At 35.4% G+C, this 21,951-nt stretch overlaps 1 protein-coding gene across 1 annotated transcript in view; it reads right to left on the bottom strand.

Annotated features, from left to right (window-relative positions):
- COPB1 (COPI coat complex subunit beta 1) overlaps positions 1–17,821 on the bottom strand; it is a gene marked incomplete at its 3' end in the record, with an annotated part of 30,833 nt that extends 13,012 nt beyond the window's left edge. Inside the window, exons 1-11 of the mRNA XM_084253163.1 lie at positions 17,444–17,821; positions 13,596–13,825; positions 13,075–13,244; positions 10,950–11,064; positions 9,607–9,699; positions 6,644–6,781; positions 5,236–5,355; positions 3,679–3,786; positions 3,450–3,596; positions 2,301–2,446; positions 440–536 (exon numbers count right to left, since the gene is read on the bottom strand). Of these exons, the coding sequence (XP_084109289.1) occupies positions 440–536; positions 2,301–2,446; positions 3,450–3,596; positions 3,679–3,786; positions 5,236–5,355; positions 6,644–6,781; positions 9,607–9,699; positions 10,950–11,064; positions 13,075–13,244; positions 13,596–13,825; positions 17,444–17,534 (1,455 nt within the window). The 5' untranslated portion in view covers positions 17,535–17,821. The remainder of the gene's footprint in view (positions 1–439; positions 537–2,300; positions 2,447–3,449; positions 3,597–3,678; positions 3,787–5,235; positions 5,356–6,643; positions 6,782–9,606; positions 9,700–10,949; positions 11,065–13,074; positions 13,245–13,595; positions 13,826–17,443) is intronic.
- Between the last annotated feature and the right edge of the window lie 4,130 nt (positions 17,822–21,951).

Genomic DNA, 21,951 nt, shown 5'->3' on the forward strand with positions numbered 1-21,951 from the left:
TGAAACAAGACTAGAATCTAGGTGTCCTGACAAACACTGTTCTCTCTGTTCTATCCTATGGTCGTTTGGATGAGAAAAAACTATTAGTTTTAATACACAAACACTGTAAATTCAGCCCTGTTTTTTAATATTATTTGCATTCTTCTTTCAGAACACATTGGCTAAAGCAGGGTTTTACAAGTATTTTTCACTTTTTAAAACAGAGAACCTTTATTCAAATAAAATCTTACTAAGGAGGGTAAATAATACAGATAAAAGAATAGGTGTCATGGTTCAAAGCAGGGAAAGGAGATTCCCCTAATTTCCCACAACCTCTAAGGTTTAATTATCAGGGTAGCGAAAATACATTTTTCATTGTTCTTTAGTGCAGATGCTACTAAATAAAAGGCACAAAAATAAATCATCATATAAAAGTAAGATTTACCAAAATAAAACATACCTCCCCCAGAGACCTGCGGACCTCAGTCATCACACTCTGAATATCTTCCTTGGTACTACAGTATTCTCCCAGAATCCACAATGCTCCGCGGTAAATCCTAGAGCAAGAACACCAGTTTTCTAACACATATTTTACCAAAATCCCAAAGCAGAGACTTTTATGAACTTAAACTCATGCAAGAAAACAAGACTCAGCAGTTCTAAGTGAACATGGATGAAAATTTAAGAAAAAATAATATAACAACCTTCTTTGATTCTCTCCAGAAATCATAAGGATTAAAAGGGAAGTAAGTATTTTCATTCTTCATTACTAGAAACAACGTAAAACTGGCAAACTCAGTAGTGAATATAAAAAACCAACATGTTTCACAGAAAGTATTAGCTTCCATTCAAAATAAAATTGAGGTAAATTTGGCCTATTTATTACCATAAAAATGTATTACTTTAATGTAGATGGGAATTTATTTTTTAGTTGTAGTCATTAACGACATAATGGACAAGGAGGGAGTGCAAAGGGTCAGTAACAAAAACCCAAACACATAAAGTAAAAAAAGTAACACCTCACTACATTAAAGTGAATAAAGTCTTGGGCCTCCCTGGTGGTGCAAGGGGTTGAGTTTCAGCACTATGAAGCTATTGGCAGCTACTTTAGCATGAGTTTGATCCCCTGCCAGGGAGCTGACTCAAATGGCGCAGCAGATCTCTCTGGTTTTGCCTGCTGCTCCCCTCAGCAATGTTGTTTTAGTAGACCTGTATGTTCTGCTCCTCACTCTCTCTGGTGAATCCTCTCACCCCCACCCCGCACCACTGGCCTGCACCCCAGCTCTTGAATGCATAAATAAATAAAATAAATTTTCTTAAAAAAGTGAATAAAGTCTTTAGTCATATTTTTCCTAAGATTTTTATTAAGCTGATTCAGAAAAAATTAATTCTAGAAACTGATGGTGTTGGAGATTATGGCTATCAAAAACAAAACTTTAATATTTTTTTCTCACAAAGGAGGCAAATCTTGCTCAGTTTCATAAACATCAATAATCAATTTTCAGGGCCTCCATGGTGGCACAAGGGGTTAACAAGCACAGATTAGGAAGCTATCTGCAGCCTCTGCAGCACGAGTTTGATCCCTGGCCTGCTAGGGAGCTACCCACATGGTGCAGCAGACCTCTCCTGTCTCACCCTCTGCTCTCCTCAGTACTGCATTTCAGTCAATCTGCCTGTTCAGTTCCCCTCTTTGTCACTGGTGAATCCTCTCACCCCCCACACCTCTGGCATGTACCCCAGTTCTTGTATACACAAATAAATCTTTAAAAAAATTTTTTTCAGATAATAAAGCAATTTTGTAAAGGTACCCCTTCTTCCCTCCCACCTCTTTCTTTTCTATCTAAGCAGATATTCTACTAGTCTGTTACAGTCTAACCATCAGGTGATTTAAATTAAACAGAATTTGGATGCAATACTTCATTTTCATTAGCAAAGATTATCTGAAAGGAAACACAATGTCAGATTTAAGTTGCATTTTGAATCTTCTCTTCAATAAATACTAAAGGGGGATATAAATAATGATATCCAAACTGTGATACCTTTGAAAAAATACATTCCTTGATTGCTTTGGATTTACAATATTTTAGAGGAAATCAGGATAAAGAAACCTAGCTATGGCACTTCCAGAAAACAAAAATTTTTGCCAACAGACTAGGTTAATCATAGCTGGGGGTGAGGTGATACTTTTTGTCGTACTTAATTTGTCTTGTTTTTGCTTGACTATCTTGACTCATCTCTCCACTATGTTTTTTTAAATCAACTGACCCTTTAAAGATAAAAATTCTTGCTTGACCTTATATTTAAATGTATTTTAAACTTACTTGACAGATTTGATAGCATGAAAGACTTCTAGCATCTTCTCAACAATAAGCATCCTCAGGTTATCAAAGCGTTGAATGGCTTCACGAACAAACTCCAAGACATCAGCAGCTGCTGCTTCATTACTGTCACTGAGAAATTCCATTAACTTAAAAAAAAAAAATTAACAATTATGTAATTTTCAGAAAGAAAATTGTAGTTTAATATGTAAATTTAATTTACAAAGAATGTTTTTTTTAAAAAAGATTTATATATTTATTTATACAAGCACTGGGTACAGTCAGAAGCGCGGGAGGGCGAGAGAATTCACCAGAGCCAGAGGGGAGAGCAGAGCAGGCAGACCGACGAAATACACTGCTGAGGGGAGCAGCGGGCGGCCGGAGAGGTCTGCGCGCCATGTGGGACCCTCACCCAGCATTCGGGGATCGAACTGGCGCTGCAGAGGCTGCGGGCAGCTTCGCAACCCAGCGTTCAACCGCTGCACCACCAGGGAGATCCAATTTACAAAAAATGTTAATTAATAATTTCCAAATCCATAACAAAATGTAAATTGAGAAACGAATACCATCAGTAAACAGTTACAATTTCTTTGCTGGTTAATGTGTAACTAAGTTTATTATAAAACTTGCTATAAAGCTGAAGTTGGAAATTCATTACTAAAAATAAATTGAATGTATTATTGATAATGACTAAAATTATTTTAGAGAAAATTCAGAGCTTAAAGATAAAATTTCCAATTACAATAACATGCCTCATTTATCTGATAGTGACAGAAAATAAAATATTCTAGATGTGTGAATTTTTCCTCTAACTGAATCCTTAAACTTATAAGGTGAAACTATCTGAAAGAAATATTTACTTGCCTTACTTTATACACAGTATAATTTTACTTTAGGTAATTTTAACAAATATCACTAGTAATAATAGATGAGGATATTTTTAGCCACATATTGCGTCAAGCAACAACTATGGTTTTTATTTTTTTGATGAGGATGTAAGAAAAATGGCAGAGACCTTACCTTTCTGAACCTTAGAGTGCACAAACAGACTGAGATTTAGTAATTACATACCGTCATTTAACTTTTGAATAACAGAATTAAAAAAATTTTCTTCTAGAGAATTTCAAAATTAAGGTCATTAGAGTTACATACCACAGGGATAACATTTGCAGCCATATCTGGAAATCGGACAGAGCAAGAATGCAATGTTCGCACAAGGAGTTGTCTGTATTTGTCAGTATCTTCATGCTCAGACACATTATTTGTTTTAATCACCTCCTTCTTTAGGACAATAACCAGCTACAGAACAAAGCAAAATAAGTGAGAATTACAACAAGATTTGCCTGACAGTTTACAAAATGCTACCAGAATGTTGTTTTACCTCTTCAACATTCCTAGAAGAGACAAGATCCAGTGCTAACTGCAGAGTCTTCTTGCGTACTTCTAAATCTGGTGTGCTTAATACTCTCAGGATGTCCATGACTAGATCCTGAAAAATATCCAAAAAGTCCAGAATTAACATCAATATTTCTGGTAAAAAGAAGAAAATTTCAACTGTAGAATGGAATCATCTATCAGTCACAATTCTTAATTCTTTGATCAATAATAAAATCATTAGTGGTGGAAAAAACAAGTATTTTGGGTCACTTGATGTGATACAATATGAAGTATATAATATCACATAGGGTGCATTTAACTGAAAATGTTTACTCTGAGTCTGTATCAAGTTGTAGATCCAACTTGTAGCTTATAGGAAATATAGAAGCCAAAGAAACAAGCTGAATGTGGGCCTCCTAGGTGGCGCAGTGGGTTGAGCACAGTGCTGTGAAGCTGTCTGTAGCCTCTACAGCACAGGTTTGATTGTTGGCCGGCCAGGGAGCTCACCACATGGCGCAGCAGACCTCTCCTGTCTCGGCCGCTGCTCCCCTCAGCAGTGTATTTCAGATAGTCTGCCTGTTCTGCTCCCCACTGTCTCTGGTGAATCCTCTCTCCACCGCCCCCCATCCCCGCACCCTAGCACCTTTGGCCTACACCCTAGCTCTTGTATGCATAAATAAATAAATCTTTAACAACTGCGAAAATCTGAGTCTAGAATTGGTATAACATTAAGGAATTATTAATTTTGCTGAATGTGATGTTATTTTGTCTCTGGAGGAAGAAGTAATATTTTAAAGATGCGTATTTAAAAAAAATTGGCAGATAAATATTTTAAAAGTAGCAAAATTCTATAAATTTCAAGAGTGAACTCCTGCAAAACCTTCACTTATATTTACCAGTTGTTAATATTTTGCCACATTTGCTTATTTTCTCTCCAGTCAAATGTTCTAGTCTACCTCCTAAAAATAAGGATTTTTTTATATACCCACAATATAATTGTCAGGTTCAGAGAAATTAATATTAATAACAGTATCATCAATTAATCAATTTTTACATTTAACTAACTGTCCCTATAATAGCTTCTATAGCAAAATATTTCTTGTTCTGATCCAAGATCAGCATTGAATTTAGTTGTCATGGGCGTTTTATAATGATCATCATTCTCAGATTATATAAATATGCTAACAGTTTTCTAGACTCCAATCAGCCTTCATTTTTAATCAGTTAGTGTAATTATTTTCCAAGAAATATAAACTACAATCAAATTAAAATGCATATTTATTGTTAAAGAATACCAAAAAATCCCTTAGAAAAACAAAAAAAGAATACCAAGAGCAGTATAAATAGAAAAGATAAAATGTAATAATATAAGTTAGAAATATTTTTTAAAGGCAAAGGCAATAACCCTAAAAAGGTTATATGATTCAAAAATTATACTTTAGTTGACCAAAACTTAAAATGTACAGTTTCTAAGCATTAAGTTAACCAAGATGACAAGGCATTGAAATTATCTCAATTTTGAAAAATATTTTATTTAGACCCTCTTTCAGGTTATATTTACCTGCAGCACTCGTTCATGAGCAGGATGCTCTTTTAATTCTATCAATCGATCCAGAACAATGAGCTTTACATTGTTGTCACTCTCTTTAATAATTAAATCAATGTAACATTGAGCAGCAGCCTACATAAAAATAGAAATACATTTTAAGAAGAAATTAATTTATCTTAAACATAAAAGTTGAAGAGATGGGGAAAAACTTTAAAATCCAGGGAAGTGAAAATCCACCTGTTATTACTGCCTACACTAGAAATTTATGCATTTTTCTCAGAGGAAAATGTGTCCTTTTATTCCTTAAATTGTAACAAACCTCAGGATTTTTCAAGTTTTCAAAAGACTGGAAGCATCACAAATTAAAAGAATGTAAATGTCGGCTACTTTTCAAAGTATCTTCCCACTTACTGATTACAATAGGAAAAATCATAACCCAGCAGTAGAGAAACTGGTCGGATAACACCTTAACTGACAGAGCAAGGTTAACATCTTCTGTGACAGAATACATCAACATAATGTACTTCAGGATACGACAGACTGAGAAGGATATATCACTTCTGTGACATTCTTCCCAAATGAGACAAACCAAAATTGAGGGATATTTTACAAACTGACTAGTCCTCTTTAGAGTGTCAAGGTCGGAGACAACAAGGAAAGTCTAAGGAACTGTCAAAGATTAGGAAGAGACTAACCAATGACAACTTGGAGTCTTGGAACAAAAAATGGACATTAACAGGAAAACTGATAAAATTTGAATAAAGTCTGTAAATAACACTATTATTCCAATGGTAATTTGGCAGTTTTGACAATTATAAAATTGTAACACAAGATGTATATAGCATGGGGACCTGGGTGAAGGGCAATGAGAACTCTGTCCAACAATTTTGCAACCTTCCTAAAATTATTTCACAATAAAAAGCAACATTTTTTTTTTAGACTTGATGGATAAAACTAAATTCTCCTATTCATTCAATCAGCTTTCTAGACTAAGTCATTCTCTGAATATACTGAAGTTCCTCATACATTCTTGCTATGGTAAACTAAAGACAAAAATAATATTCCATTATTGAAAATACTCACTGGACCTTTTTAGGATCCACCATTTAGCACGAAGAATACATTTTACCAGACCTAATTTTTAATGTAATTAATTATGGGGAGAGATTTAAAATACCAGTATCATTCTCCAGAACCTGGTATTATATCTCTGTATCTTTCTCTTATTATATACGTACACGTATAAAACTAGGAAGACCTGACAAAAGGGAGGTCTAAGTATATTAAAAAACCAAGTAAATTTATTAAATGTGCACTTATACTGCCATGTAACCACAGAGTGAAATATAATGTTGCTAAATTATAAGTGATAAGATAGCATATCTATCATCTAACTGGCAGCAAAGGAAAAAAGCAGTACCTTGATTGCAGTGGGTGCACTAGAGAGTGTCACTAATGTTCCAGCGGCTTCATATTTTACAGCAGGGCTAGATGACTGTAATAAGTTATAGATGCAGCGAATGAAACGAGCCCTTTCTGATGGGTTAGCGTGACAGACCTGGAAAGGAAAATACTTAAGTTTTCAACTGACCTCAGGAATACTTGATTTCAAATAAAAATTCTTAAAATAGGTATCAATGTATGGGATGCTAATTATTTGAAAACTAAAAATAGTTTTATAAGGACATTTGCAGATGCCTATCAATGTGGAATCAGACACTGTGATACCACATTTATTTCAGAAAGAATTAAGTTTTATTTTAAATTGTTATAGGTACTCAGATATTTACTCATCCAATCATTTTTTACTCTTTCACAAAAGGTTTTCAAATGCTTATAATAAAAGATATGAACATCATACACAAGTGAAATAGAAAAATAAAGTAACAAAAGCAAGGACAACAAGAAATTGCCCAAGTATATCAATACGGGTACTATGATAGGATATTAAATTTTGGTCCTAAATTTATATTCTGGGTGCCATGTCAAAAAAAAGGAAACATGATGGATTGTGTAAATCTCAATAGCTGATAAGAAAGAAATACCAGTTCTTAAAGCAAGATAACATCTTTTAAATACTCACCATTTGGGATCAAATTTTATATCATGAAGACAACAAAAAATTTCTATTCCACTATAAATGCATCTTAATTGTCTTTTATCTGTGTAGCAAATATTCCTTAACTTTTTTCTTCTGAAGTTATTATTTATGTTGGAGTTTCCTAAATTGCAAATAGCCAACTCTCTATTACTCAAGTATGACTAATATTTCCTACTACTATAACTTAGATACTACTAGACAGAGAAGTTAATGAGTAGCAGAGAATTTGGAGAATCTCTATACCACTGAATTAAAAGGAACTATGTATTTATACCTCCAATTTTATCTTAAGTGTCAATTCCAAATGATTCATACCCTTTGTTAAAAGGGACCTCATTCTGCAAAGCAAAGCAACTATAATCAGTTAATTTTGGATATTTTGTTCATACCATCCTATTTAAATATGTTATTCATGATGTGTATTTTTTAATTTATATTTTATTTTTATATTCCCCATACAATTACAACCCCTTATTTTACCCCTTATTTTTCCCCGCCCCCCCACCCCCCATAGAATGTCTCTTGTTCATAGTTATTTGTTGATTTTGGTATTTTCTTTCTTATAGTTATTCATTTTCCTGGTCCCTTATTTAAGTTTTCTAGATTCCTGCTATGAGTGAGACCATCCGGTATTTTTCTTTTTCTTTCTGGCTTATTTCGCTGAGCATGATCCCTTCCAGCGCCATCCATGTTGCTGCAAATTGCATGTGTTTATCTTTTTTGAATGCTGAGTAATATTCCATGGTGTATATGTACCATACATGATGTGTATTTTTGATGGTATCACAGTAGCAAAATCAGATGTAATGTAGTATTATATAAACAATGGAATACTACTCCCCCATTAAAAAAAAAGATGAAATCTTGCCATTTACAGTAACTTGGATGGATCCTGAAGACATGCTAAGTTAACTAAGTCAGACAACTGACTTACACAAATGCTGTATGATTTCACTCATTTGTGGAATATAGATGAAGCAAAAACAAATCCATAAACTATGGCAATAGAATGGTGGTTACCAGAGGCCAAGGAGGGAGGAGGGAATTAGTAGAAGCAATCAATTTCTTGGTGGTGAATGGTGACTGGACATTTGGTTTTGGGCAGTGAGAAAATGTTATCTCAGAACCTATACAGTGTTTTGAACTATTGTTACCTCAAAAAAAAAAAAAAAAAGTTACCATTATGTAATCTGTTAAAAAATCTAAATCTCTCATTTAGTTTTATACTCCTGTCAATGGCCTAAAATAATATAACAACATTTTAAAGCCTATTTATTCTCTTTACAAACAGGGATCATAAAAGATATTTAAGACTTACTTTCAAAAGTTTTTAAATTTCCATAGTCCAGTATGCACTCAAAAAAAAAGAGCTTGAATTTTATTCCAAAACCTAATTCATAATCTATTTAGTGACTAATCAGTACACAATAATATCTTTGCAGCTGTACTGAATCAAGCCATGAGTTTTTATAGAAGTCTTTTTTTTTTTAAAGATTTATCATTTATTTATTTATTTATACAAACACTGGGTACAGTCAGAAGTGCGGAAGGGTGAGAGAATTCACCAGAGCCAGAGCGGGGAGCAGAGCAGGCAGAAGGACCAAAGTACACTGCTGAGGGGAGCAGTGGGCGGCAGGAGAGGTCTGCGTGCCATGTGGTACCCTCCTCCGGTGGCAAGGGAGCAGCCGGGGATCGAACTGGAACTGCAGAGGCTGCGGGCAGCTTCACAACCCAACGCTCAACAGCTGCGCCACCGGGGAGGCCTCTAGAAGTCTTTATAGAAGCTTAGAATGGGTCATAAGTACTTGGAAAAATACAACAAACCAAAGGAAAAAGGGAAAAAGAGGCTTTAGTAGGCCAGCTATAAAATATTTCTACTATTAAAACATAAAATGCAAGCAACCAAGCAGAGTCCCAGAAGGAGACTATTTAATCTTGTCATAAACTTTTTTTTTCAAACTATTTATTTTTATTTTTATTTATTTATACAAGCACTGGGTACAGTCAGAAGCGCAGGAGGGTGAGAGAATTCACCAGAGCCAGAGCGGGGAGCAGAGCAGGCAGAAGGACCAAAGTACACTGCTGAGGGGAGCAGCGGGCGACAGGAGAGGTCTGCGCACCATGTGGGGCCCTCCTCCCATGGCCAGGGAGCAGCCGGGGATCGAACCGGTGCTGCAGAGGTTTCGGGCAGCTTCGCAACCCAGAGCTCAACCGCTCCGCCACGGGGGAGGCCCTTGTCAGAAACTTTTGAAGTTCATTTACCTATGATAGATTAGTCTTACCTTATAAATGAGTTCAACAATAACCAACTGAAGAATGTCTCCAAATGTTTGGACTTGATCAATACAAGTGCTTAGGTAATCCAAAGCTCGATCCTAAAAAATTATATATTTATTAACCTCCCTCTCATTTAATAAGACTTTCTGTCACTTTAAAAAAATACACACAACTAAATACAAAATGAGAAAACCAGGGCAAAGAGAAATTAAAGGAAAAACATGAATTCACAAATAAATCTATAACATGAAATACATTTTCTAGCAATGGGCCACAAATCTGGGGTCTGAATTTTCTAGCAGTTAAACCAATGTTTACTATGTGTAACATAATTCATGATATCTATACAATCAAAACAAGCCAGCTGTGTAGGATTATAGGTATTGCTATTTCTGAGACCTAACAGAAAAATCTCTTATCAATTCCCATAAACTAAACATCATGATCAAGAAAACTGTGGTTTCAATATTATCTCTACAGTAAAATTATCAAAAACTTTATTGAACTAGTTCTGATTATTTCCCTTCTAACATGATTATAAGCTACTCATGATTATGACAAAAAACAAAAACAGAAGAAATGATCAGTAAAACCAACTCCACAAGAGGGCAAAATATTGTGGCCCAATTATGGAGCTTCCTTATAATTTTGTTTACAAAGATGGAAAAAAAAGACAGCATCTGGATTTCAGAGAAATTGATAGACTCCATATTTTTCATTAACACATACTATTTCCCACATTTGGTAATAAATGCTGGATAGCAAAATCCCAAGATGAGATGTCACCAAAGTGCACAAACATGGTTAACCAACAATAAATCCATACACTTTAAGCACCAGCAGAGCTGGACATCCAGAGTTGACATTCATTTATGAAACTGAAGAACTTCAATCTGCACTGAATGTGATCCTACCTTCTCAGACATGGCTTAGGGTGGACCCTATACCAAGCTGCTAGTTTTCTTTGTTAACCAATTTTAGATGTATACCAAGAGAAGGAAAAATAGGATATCAAAGCCCCATAATAGAATGCTATACAATATGGCCATAATAATTTTAATTTGGGAAAAATTTGAATGGTAACTGTTATTAAATACTTCTCTAATGTTTACTAAAAATAAGTGAGTTCCAACTTTTCAACGTATCTAATATATATGTAAATTTCAGAGAAAGGTAGAGGAAAAAAACTGTAATGTTCTAGAAATTAAGTTTAAAAATTGATAAAATAAATCAAAATATATCAATCACATGTAGTCTAAACAAATTACTGATTAAAAATATGACTAGGCCTATGTAACAGTTTTCTCATTAAATATACAGTGATAATATTTTTTAAAAAGTACTTCACCTGATCTGCATGAATTAGCATCATAAATGCATTCCTTTTGCAACTTGCATCCTTCTCATTCACCAAAAAATCATGTATCAGTTCAGGTGCATCGGGTATAAGATGTTCAAAATTCCTTTAAGTAAAACAGGTAACAATCATTTTTAATTAAAAAACTTTTGTTATCTTAGTAACTTTATGGATTATACTATAATTAACCTTTACCAAACTTTATAATCCTATCAATTATTTTGCTTTTTGAGACTCTTAAATTAATTAGGATGTGGGTAGGAATCACAATATTATACTTTTATCTATTGTGAAATTATGTTTGTTAGTTCAATGCAAAAAAGGTGATTTAACATATTACTTATAACTGAATTTTTTTCGAAGATTTATTTATTTATGCATACAAGAACTGGGGTATAGGCCAGAGATATGGGGGGTGAGAGGATCCACTAGAGATAGAGTGAGGAACAGAACAGGCAGACTGATTGAAATACACTGCTGAGGGGAGCAGTGGGTGAGACAGGAAAGGTCTGCCTTGCCATGTGGGTTTCTCCCTGGCCGGCTGGGGATCGAACTCATGCTGCAAAGGTTGTGGGTTGCTTCACAGTGCAGTGCTTAACCCCTTGCGCACCAGGGAGGCCCATAACTGAATATTTTTAATAAATCATCTTCCATATACATTAGGGATATAATGACATTCAGGATGACAACCTCAAAGTACTGAAATGTCATCAAAGAGTTAATAGAGAAAAAAGAAACAGTGCCTTGAATTTTAAGAGTCATGTATTACATTTATTTATTTACTTACCTATTTTGTAAATTTTTAAGTATTTGTAATATACAAAATAATAAATGCCAGTTTAATAAAAACTATATAGTTCAATAATTATAAGTTCACAGCCATTTTTATTTCACTTACACTCGAGTCTACTCCCTCTCCTCTCATATAATTTTGAAGCAAATACCAGAATACTTATTATTTCTTCTATAATATCATGCTTCACTGAAATTAAGAACTCCTTTTAAAACTAATCACACCATTATCATACCTTAATGTTTTTAATAATCCCTTAATATCAAATGGTGTTAAAATTTCCAACTGTATTATAAATGTAATTAATTTGAGTCTGCACTGTAGATTAAGTTCTGAAATTCATGTAGTCTGTATAACTTTCAAAGAACTCTACATTATTAACCAGAATATCATTTTCCTAACAGACAACAGAATCTTCTATTAGAATAAGAGAAGTATGAAACTATATGAGAAACAACTATTAAAGTACAAAGATGTTTATCAAAATTGAATTCTATTTTTAAGTGGACTGACACCAGTGATTAAAAACCTACCCATTCTAGCCTCATCTAACTAGTTCTTTGAATTGTTCTTTTTTTTTTAAAGATTTATTTATTTATTTATACAAGCACTGGGTACAGTCAGAAGCGCAGGAGGGTGAGAGAATTCACCAGAGCCAGAGCGGGGAGCTGAAGAGGCAGACGGATGAAATACACTGCTGAGGGGAGCAGCGGGCATGGCAGGAGAGGTCTGCGCGCCGTGCAGGACCCTCGCCTGCGGCCCGGGATTGAACCGGCACTGCAGAGGCTGCGGGCAGCGTCAGTAGCCCAGTACTCAACCACTGCGCCACCGGGAGGCCCCTCTTTGAATTGTTCTTAAAGTCCAAAATACTACGTTTTCTAGGAACAAGAATCACTTGAGAACTGCAACCCTCCTTATTAAAAAAATTCCCTCCACAAGAACTCTGTAGGTAAAAAGATAAGATCTGCCTTTCGCAAAAAGAGAATTCTAAAACAATGCAGAAACTTCAAAGCCTGCAAAGCTAAGCAAGTTAATAAATTAAGTAGGTTGGAATAATACAAGTGAGAATGACAGGCACTGTCAGAAACTGGAGAGTGCTTAAAGGGGATAGTGTTATTTAATTACAGCAGACTGTTTGTTGTCAGGGAGAAGCTAGAACACAGTGGGTCTTCTGACTTTGCAATGTTAACAAATTAATAATAAGGAAAAATATATTGTGTTGGCCAAATAGAAGTATTTGCAGGCTACAATCTGCAAGCATCTACCTAAGAATTATTCTAAGATAACTTAGGAGTTTAAGCCAAGGAATATATCTTTATTTACCTATAGATAGTATAAATGGCCAAAACAGCATTTCTTCTAACATAGCTGTGTCGATGCTCCAAACAAGCACGGATGGCTGGCATTAAAGGTTCAAGCAATTCTGCTTCTTTCAATTTGCAAAGAAAACGAAGAGTAGATCCTCGAATAAATTCATTAGGATGCTGAAGATCCTGTTATAAAGGTTTAAGTATGAAATGTTGAATTCCAGCATTTTATAAAAACAAACCAATTTTTCAATGCAATTTTCTAATTGAAAAATTCAGAGTAGATTTGAAGAAAAAGATCTAGATTATCAATTTCCATCATATTCCTATTGATCAAAGCAACTGATGTCATACCACATCAATGTCATATATCCCGTGTCACTGTTTATTAACAACAAAGATTTCCAACTTCAGTTCCAAATACCTACAACTTACATTTCATCCAAGATTTAATTTGAAAAATTATAGTGCATTTAACAAATTTTACAATTATTTAAAATCAAAGCAATACTCAGAAATAATTATGTTTTGGCTTACCTTTCTATATGCATCACATACGAGGATCATTTCATGTAAAAGTCTCCCATCTGGAGTTGTTTTAGGAACAATTTCCCAAAATACCAGAAGTAATTTTTTGATGGTATGATCCTGAAGAGGTAGCACAAAACGAATGATGGTCATCAGAAGTCCAGGAAGCTTTTCACCATTCAGAATCATAATGATTACTTTCTTCAAAGCTTCAGTCTTTGACTTCACATCTCCTTTTTCTGATCCAACAAAAGAAAAAAAACAAAATTATTTAGAAAGAAAACACGCCAGATAATTTTAAAAGCAATTAACAAAATAAAAATTTTCTTAATCAGGGGAAATGGTAATAAAGGGGGACCCAAGTGACAGGGGTCTCTACCTGGCTCTGCCACAAATAAGCTCTATGTCTTTTATGTCTGACACTCATTATTCCTTAAATAATTTGAAGGCATTAGATTAGATATCTGGTTCCTAGCTAACAGAGTTAATGCCAAGGTGATGAATCTGTGAGTAAGCTTCAAATACACCTGTAACTTTTGAAAATGTAAATAGTGTTAAGTCCTTTTGAATTCAAAGTTGCTTTTAGTTGGTGTGTTTTTTTTTTATATTACACTATTTATCTTTATTTTATTTTATTTTTTTTATGTTTTATTTTTTTAAATAATAAATTTTATTTTTATATTCCCCATACAATTGCAGCCCCCCCATTCTGGCCCCAATCCCTCCCCTCCCACCCCTGCCCCCCTAAAAGTGTCTCTGGTTCATAGTTTTTTGTTGATTTTGATTTTCACTTTCTTATAGTTATTCATTTTCCTGGTCCCTTATTTAAGTTTTCTAGATTCCTGCTATGAGTGAGACCATCCGGTATTTTTCTTTTTCTTTTTGGCTTATTTCGCTGAGCATGATCCCTTCCAGCGCCATCCATGTTGCTGCAAATTGCATGTGTTTATCTTTTTTGAATGCTGAGTAATATTCCATGTTTTCTCAACCAAAATTACAATCACTATCCCTGGTGGGAGGAGAGGGTGAATGAGCGCCCTTTTTTCAACACTGGGAAGATCCTCAAACTCAAAAAGACCCTCAAAAGACTAGATCAATTCCAAAATTACATCCTATTTCTATAGGCTATAAAACTTTAGATTAAAGCAATTACGTAAAAATTGGAAGAAAATAATTAAGATATACTAGCTTTGTAGCCATTATTTAGAACTAAGAATGACATTTATGATAGCTTACTGTTACTTAGCCTTAAAAATACAATATAAAGTATTTTATGCCAAGCAATATATAATTTCACATCATTAGATTGAAAACTGAAGAATATATGATAAAAATCTTTTAGATCCAAAATTCAAAGGCAGGAACATAGACAAACATTTGCCACTAGAACTGTTTAGGTCATAAAAACAAATACAGTAAGAAAGGGGAGAAAAAAAGAGGGATAGTCTTTAATGATCTTAGTATAATTATGAGGAAAAGATCTAGAACTATTATGTGAAAGTTATCAGAAGGCAGGTTAGGCCTTAATATGGAAAATAAATCTCCAGTAATTAGAGCTTAAGTAGTTATTAAATAGAGTTTCTTGTTGTTGCCAAAGAGAGTTTGAGTGGCCAGTTGGTAGAATTATAGGAAGGAAGGATTTAAGCTGCAAAAGAATTGTGCTAGGTAAATCAAAAGTGTACCTATTCTAGCTTGGTTTGATATTGTCACATGTTGCAGAACAGAAAATGTCCAGGTATTTGGATTGAGAAAACCAGTGAGGGTTATTGCAAAATATATCCTACAAGGGTATTTCTATTCAAAAACTGACTAACTTTGCTTCATCTCTCCTGATTCAGAATATTCTATCACCCACTACCTATGGGGAAAAAATATGGGTATGTGCAATATCAAATCAAGAAATAAATGTAAAAGAATGAAATGAGTATCAACAACATGGGCAAAACTTCAGTTTTTAAGTCAGTGAGAAAGACAAAAAGCATCATAAGAAATAACAGTAGTTGATAGCAGTAACTACAAAAATAAAACAGATTAGACACAATTGTAAAATGGCTAAAGTTATATTAAGCCTAAAGAAGGGTGATTATTTTTCATTTACTAATTTTTTTTTTGGTCTCTTTATGCCAAAGCTTCCTTTTTGAATTAAAAAAAAAAATTCCCTCCTCTATTTGATAGTGTATAGCACACAAAGTCCAAAGGACATGAAATTATACCTCTATAATGCTGATGGCTTCTTTAGTTTTATTTTTTGACTACTTTTCACAATTTAACGAATTCTAAATTTAGCAGGATAAAAACTCCATTTGTAAATGAAGGTTAAAAGCTTATTTAAATAAGTAACAGCAAACTTGTAAAAAATCTACATCATTTATATTCCAAGTGCTCCCACCCAATTCCAATTTCTATTTATTCCAACAATTTAAACTGAGGTGAAGGATGCTTCTTCTCCCATCTTTTAAATTTAAGAAATTCTTTTCTTCTATGAACACTATTAAAAGTATGAAATATTTCAATCATCATTCAATTCACCAAAATATACTAAGTACATTCCTATAGGAATATATAGTTACCAGAACTCATATCCAGTGATTTAAGGTAAAGAAAAAGGGAAAGGTAAAGAAAAGTATTTTACCAAATAAAAAAGTATTTGTTACTCAAACTGGAAACTACCACTAAATTTTCTTTCAACTCAACTCTTATGAGATAAAATGAAAACGATACACATTCATGACTACATATTTATTTACTGGTTAAGGGGAAGGTATTGGGGTAGCTGCAATTAAGGAAAAGGTATTGCTATAATTAAGGACAGATTTTGTTCTTTATCATCTTTAAGCTATAACTTTAGGTATTTGGGGAGGGGGTCTAAAATTGAAAATTTTTTAAATTACAGGAAAAAAATAGTAATGAAACTTCATTCACTAATTTGCATTCCATCTTACTATCTTACATGAATATAAAAAAAAGAAAATAGATGCGGCTTTTGCATATGATTTTATCCATTCAAATGCCATAAGAGGTTTTCTTTTTCTTCTTTAAAGATAGCCCTCAACAGAAATCTAATATTAAGTAACCTAAAATCAGAAGGTATTCCATCACTACTGATTAAGTTGAGAATAGGCAAGAAAAATACTAAGTCTCCTTTCAAACTGTAAACTATCTTCTTAATGATACTTTCAAGATTTGAAACATAATTTTCACTGTTTTAAACAGTAGTTTAAGTTTAAAGTAAGAAGGCAAACTTATTTTTAGTAGTTCAATGGGACAAAGAATTATGATTTTGGAATGTACATTACTTGAACACTTTTTTTTTGACAGAATTGCTCATAAAAAGGAGACATCCTATGCACTTTAAAAACAGAACACGCCTCTTGTTTTCTACTTGGTATAAAACCTTTAAAAATAAAAAGCTAAAACTTTTCTGGAAAATGCATGTGTACTCTATGCATTTATTCAACAGGTGGAAAAGCCAAAGAACAAAGTTCTTTTGTTTGCACAAGCTAACTAATATTAAGTGCACAAAAGAGTAAGATATTTAAATACACATTCTCGACCTGTTACTTACAGAGAAACATCAGCTACACTTAAACATTAAACAACACAAGCTATTATGTTATTTTGAGGATTATCTAGCAAGTAAACTATTTTCTTTCATTGGATTTACTAAGTTAAGCTGAGATTTACTTTATTTCTAAAAACCAATATTGCAAATATAATAGCAACAAGTTTTCATTTTTAATACAAAAGACCTAAGAGATGCTAAAAAAGTAGACAGAAGTTAAACATTTTCCATAAGGCTCTTGAAATTAACATTGTTTTCATTTTTCTCATTTCGTTTTCAAAATATCAAAGTTTACCTAGATCATTTTTTAAGCTAATTTCAGAGGGCGGTTCTGAATCCATTGGCACGTTAATTAACGTATAGCACACATTCTCCGCAGCCGTCATGATGTCCGGTTATTATCAACCCTCGATACAAGATTTAGGAATAGCTGCCAGAAAATCTAGAAAAATAAATACAAGGATATCACTACAAGAAAAAAAAAAAAAAAAAACAAGAACACAACCAATAACTATCATGATCTTTACTTTCGTCTAAAGTTCATTCAGCCTGGCTGATGAGCTTGAAACTATCAGACAGGGAGGGTCAACCCATACTGCGTTCCATAAAAACAAATCCCTAATTTGACAAAACCCACACCTGCCAACCTGGGCCTAAGGTCTAAAATCTCTCACCCCCCCGACCCCGCCCTGGACTTGAGAATGCTGCAAAGTAGACTGACGGCCTACAAAACAGTGACAGCCCCGAGCCTCACCCCACCATGTCACAAAACAGCGATTTTTTTTTTTTTAAACATAACTGCCCATTTATGAACTGCTCAAGTTAGGACACCCTGAGCACCATCCTGGTAAAACGTCCAAGCACTTATCGCCTCCACTGGTGGGACGGGCTGTGTCCCCATGGGTCCGCGACAGGCGCTCTGCAGCCCACGCCCCTCGCCTGTTCTTTCCTTCTGCAGAGCAGGCCTCGGCCCGGGTGTCGAGCCCCAGGGAGAGCGCCGAGCCCCGGGGAGAGCGCAGACCCCCGGGCAGCGCGCAGGCCGGAGCGGGGCGTCTGCCCAGAGTCTCCCAGGCTTCCCGTTCTCCTCGGCCAGGCCCCGACGCCAGCGGCCTAGTCGCTCCCGTGCGCTTCCTCCCGCTAGAGCGCCAGTTCCTCCGACTCTGCCCAGCCCCCCGCGCCGCCGGGAACGGGGCTCGCGGCCCGCTACCTGGCTCCGAGGGGCCGCAGCTGGGGCGACGGCGTGACCCACGGGCTACTCCGGCTCCAACCCGCAGCGGCGGCGGCGGCTCCGCAGAGTCCTTGGCTGACGTGGAAGGGGGTGGGGAAGCGTCAGACCGCAGCCACCTCGCCTCTACGGCAAGTCGGAGAGGACACGCCTTCTCCGCCGCGCGGCTGCGCACTGTGAGGACGTCAGCGGGTTTCGTCCTCTTTTGTAGACTGTGGTTGATTGAGGCCGCAGCGGGGAGTGGAGGCGCCTGATTATTAAGTTTTCCTTGCAAGCCAAGCGCTGCGATCGTAGACTTACGGCCTACTTAAGTCTTATTTAAACCTGCTTAGAAACGCGTTGTTGGTGGCGGTGGGGTTTTTTTTTTTCTTTCCCTTCACAGGAACTAAAACGGCCCAGGGGAGGAAGTGCTTGGAGGGGAAACATTTTCCTAGACTCTGTTCGTAGCGGAAAAGAGCACTAGATTGGGAAGTGAGCGCCCTTTTCTAGTCATCCACTAATAAACTGGGAAAGTAAGAAATTACTATTTGGGAATGTGACTTCAGTTCTTCCAATGAAGAGTATCAGTGACGTGAAGATTCATTCCAGTTCTTAACATCTCCAGTATCGTGAATCTCTGCCTCTGCAGTTAGGTTGGAGTTGCTTGAACATCAAAATCACACGGGATATTTCTGCTCCTTATTGAATAACGGTTCCTTTCATGATCCTTTCTGAGCGCTCAATAGATTAATAAGTTAGAGCACCTTGGGTTCTGTCGACTTGAGAGTCCTTATTGTCCCCTCCTCAAAAAAAAAAAAAAAGTTTCCTATCCAAGTATAAAAAAAAAAAAAATGAAGCCTTCAGGAAAATACTGTAAATACAGAGAGGTCCGAGAGAATCTGCCCTCAGCTTTTTGAAATTTCTTCTTTTTGTAATCGACAAAAAAAAAAAAAAATCTTCAGGCAGCCAAAATATATCAAAAAGGCTATGTATTTATGGTACTTTCTAAAATTGTTTCTCAAATCCTGTGCACTCTTTTTAAAAACTTTGAGATAACTAGAGCAAGAGATCCAATATAATCTTCATCTAGTTTCTTCCCTCTTCCATAATAATACAACTCAAATCCAGGAAATTGACATTGATACTTATTCATATTTCATCAATTTTACATACACTCATTTGTGTATTTAGTTCCAAGCAGTTTTAACTGTTCAGTGTTATCACCACCAGTTAAGACCCAAAGATTCACCTGTTATCCTTTTATTGGTACAGCTACTTCCCCCCTTGACTCCTACTAACCTGTCTGTAATTATTTCAAGGATGTAATCTAAAATATAAAAACTTTTGAAATTGAATTTTTTCACACTTCCTTTCAGAAGATGAACGTTGAAGATGGGTGTGCAGGCTTGTTCCATTCTGTGTATTTACGAATGTAGTTACCTGGTTTCCAAGCCCACTTGACTTACAAGTGACAACTGTGAGCAGGAAGTCCCAAAAATCATAAATAATAAGAAAGCTCAGCAGTTTAGGGCTACTGCGGTATAGGGCTAACCACAGTCACTTCAATTGCCCTGGGCTGTGCTACAGAAAAAGTTGCTTTTCTTGACCAGTTAAGGAAACTATTAGGTAAGGCAGTAAGATGTAACATTTTATAAAAACTCATTTTAGGTCTGCACTTAAAACTGTCATTGGCAGTGTATTGTAAATTCTTAAACACAAGCTTGTTGAACAAATGCCAAAACCTAGTTCTTGCTGACTTGTTAACAACATGCACTTTTTGGACCACTTTTTACTCTATCATGTAATTAAATCATTTTGATTGCTTTTCAAGTCATGAATTACTTGAGAGTGAGGACCTTGTCATATACCAAGGGATCATACAAACTTAGATGGCTAGGAAATTAAGGTGAGAGAAAAGGGACTTGTCCCCAAGTCAGAAAATGGTCAAAATGGCCATAGAGGCCTCCCTGGTGGCGCAAGGGGTCAAGTCTCAGCACTAAGAAGCTATCCACAACCACTGAAGCACTGAGTTCGCTCCCTGGCCCGGGAGTGTAACTCACATGTTACAGACCTCTCCTGTCTCTCTCACTGCTCCCCTCAGCAGTGTATTTCAGTAGATCTGCCTGTTGTGCTCCTCACTGTCTTTAATGAATCCTCTCACCCCTGACATCTCTGGCCCATACCCTAATTCTTATATGCATAAATGAATCTTTAAAAAAAAAAAAACATAGAAAAGGTCAGGTCTAGATCCTGGATCCTGTTACTAACTTTACTGACTTTTAACCATACCACTTCTTCAAAGCAGCATATAAATGCTTAATAAATTTATTTTTATATGAAAGTGATATGTTTTATGAGAGGACATTAGTAAGAATTTTACTGTTCACAATTATTTAACATGGAATAAATAGAGTAAGTGAGTATAACACTAGACAAAACAACATGTAAAGGGAGAACAATGAACTCTAGACCATGGGGATGATCTTTTGGGACTTTTGAATTCTTAAGTTAATGTAGATCATTGTTTCCCTTCCCTCAGCATGAACCATATAATTGGTTTACAGGTAACAGGTACAAAATCTCTCTCTCAAACACACACACACACACACACACACACACACACACACACACACATCTTTAAACACAATCACTCAGCAAAAACAGCTGCTCATACAATGGACACAGAAGAGATCTCCCTGAGGAGAGAACAAATGATTAAACCTGCCATTTATGCTCCCCCCTACCCCCACTATATTTACTGAGTATGAAAACAGGAGGAAGGAGTCACTCTCATTTACTGTTTAGTGTATGTCAAAGTTATATGTACTTGATGCAACTCCATGTAGGTCAAATGGCCACATGGTACTGGACCTCATCCCAAATTCAAATGGCAGACTCTTGAGGCTACTTCCAGAGTAGAGACCCACATTTCACACATTCCTGTACTTAGAGGTCTTTCTTTCAAAAAGGTTATCAATTTCTCTTACCACCCTTCCTTCAAGAAACCCACTATTGTTTTTAAAGTTTGGAGAAACTTGAAAAAAAAATTAAACATTTTATGAATTTTAGAGTATAAAGATGTTTTCACATAAATTCTCATTTTACCTTTAATAATTTTCCAAAGCATTTCTTCAAAATAGGGTTACCTGTCCAAAGCCAATAGCACTTAATTACTTGTAGAGTCAGTTCTAAAGTCCAAGTTCTTATCTAAAAGTACAATGCTCTATGAAGAAATACAGATCTCAGAAAACAAAGTAACTCTTCTAGACTTCTAAGCAACAAATTTTGGGGTTATAGGTTTTTGTTTTATTTTATAATTAATTTCCTTTAAATTAGATTTCAAATTGTATGGCCTAAGATAAAAATTATTCTGCAATTTTTATGTATCTGCATACACAGTTCACAGGAATAATGCAAGGCAGCCTAAAGATTTTCCTGGAGCAGGGTGAGCAGACAAGAGGAAATGATGATTTGGGATTAAAATTTCCCTTTTATTTTTGAAAATGTTCTCTACACTGATACCAGAAATATCGCTACTGCTATCTGCTGTTTGGAAAGAAAAGCTGCCCATGTTAATAATCTTGCTATTAGTATTGTTG

This window comes from Talpa europaea (genome assembly GCF_964194135.1).
Source record: "Talpa europaea genome assembly, chromosome: 1".
In the NCBI taxonomy this organism is placed as follows: Eukaryota; Metazoa; Chordata; class Mammalia; order Eulipotyphla; family Talpidae; genus Talpa; species Talpa europaea.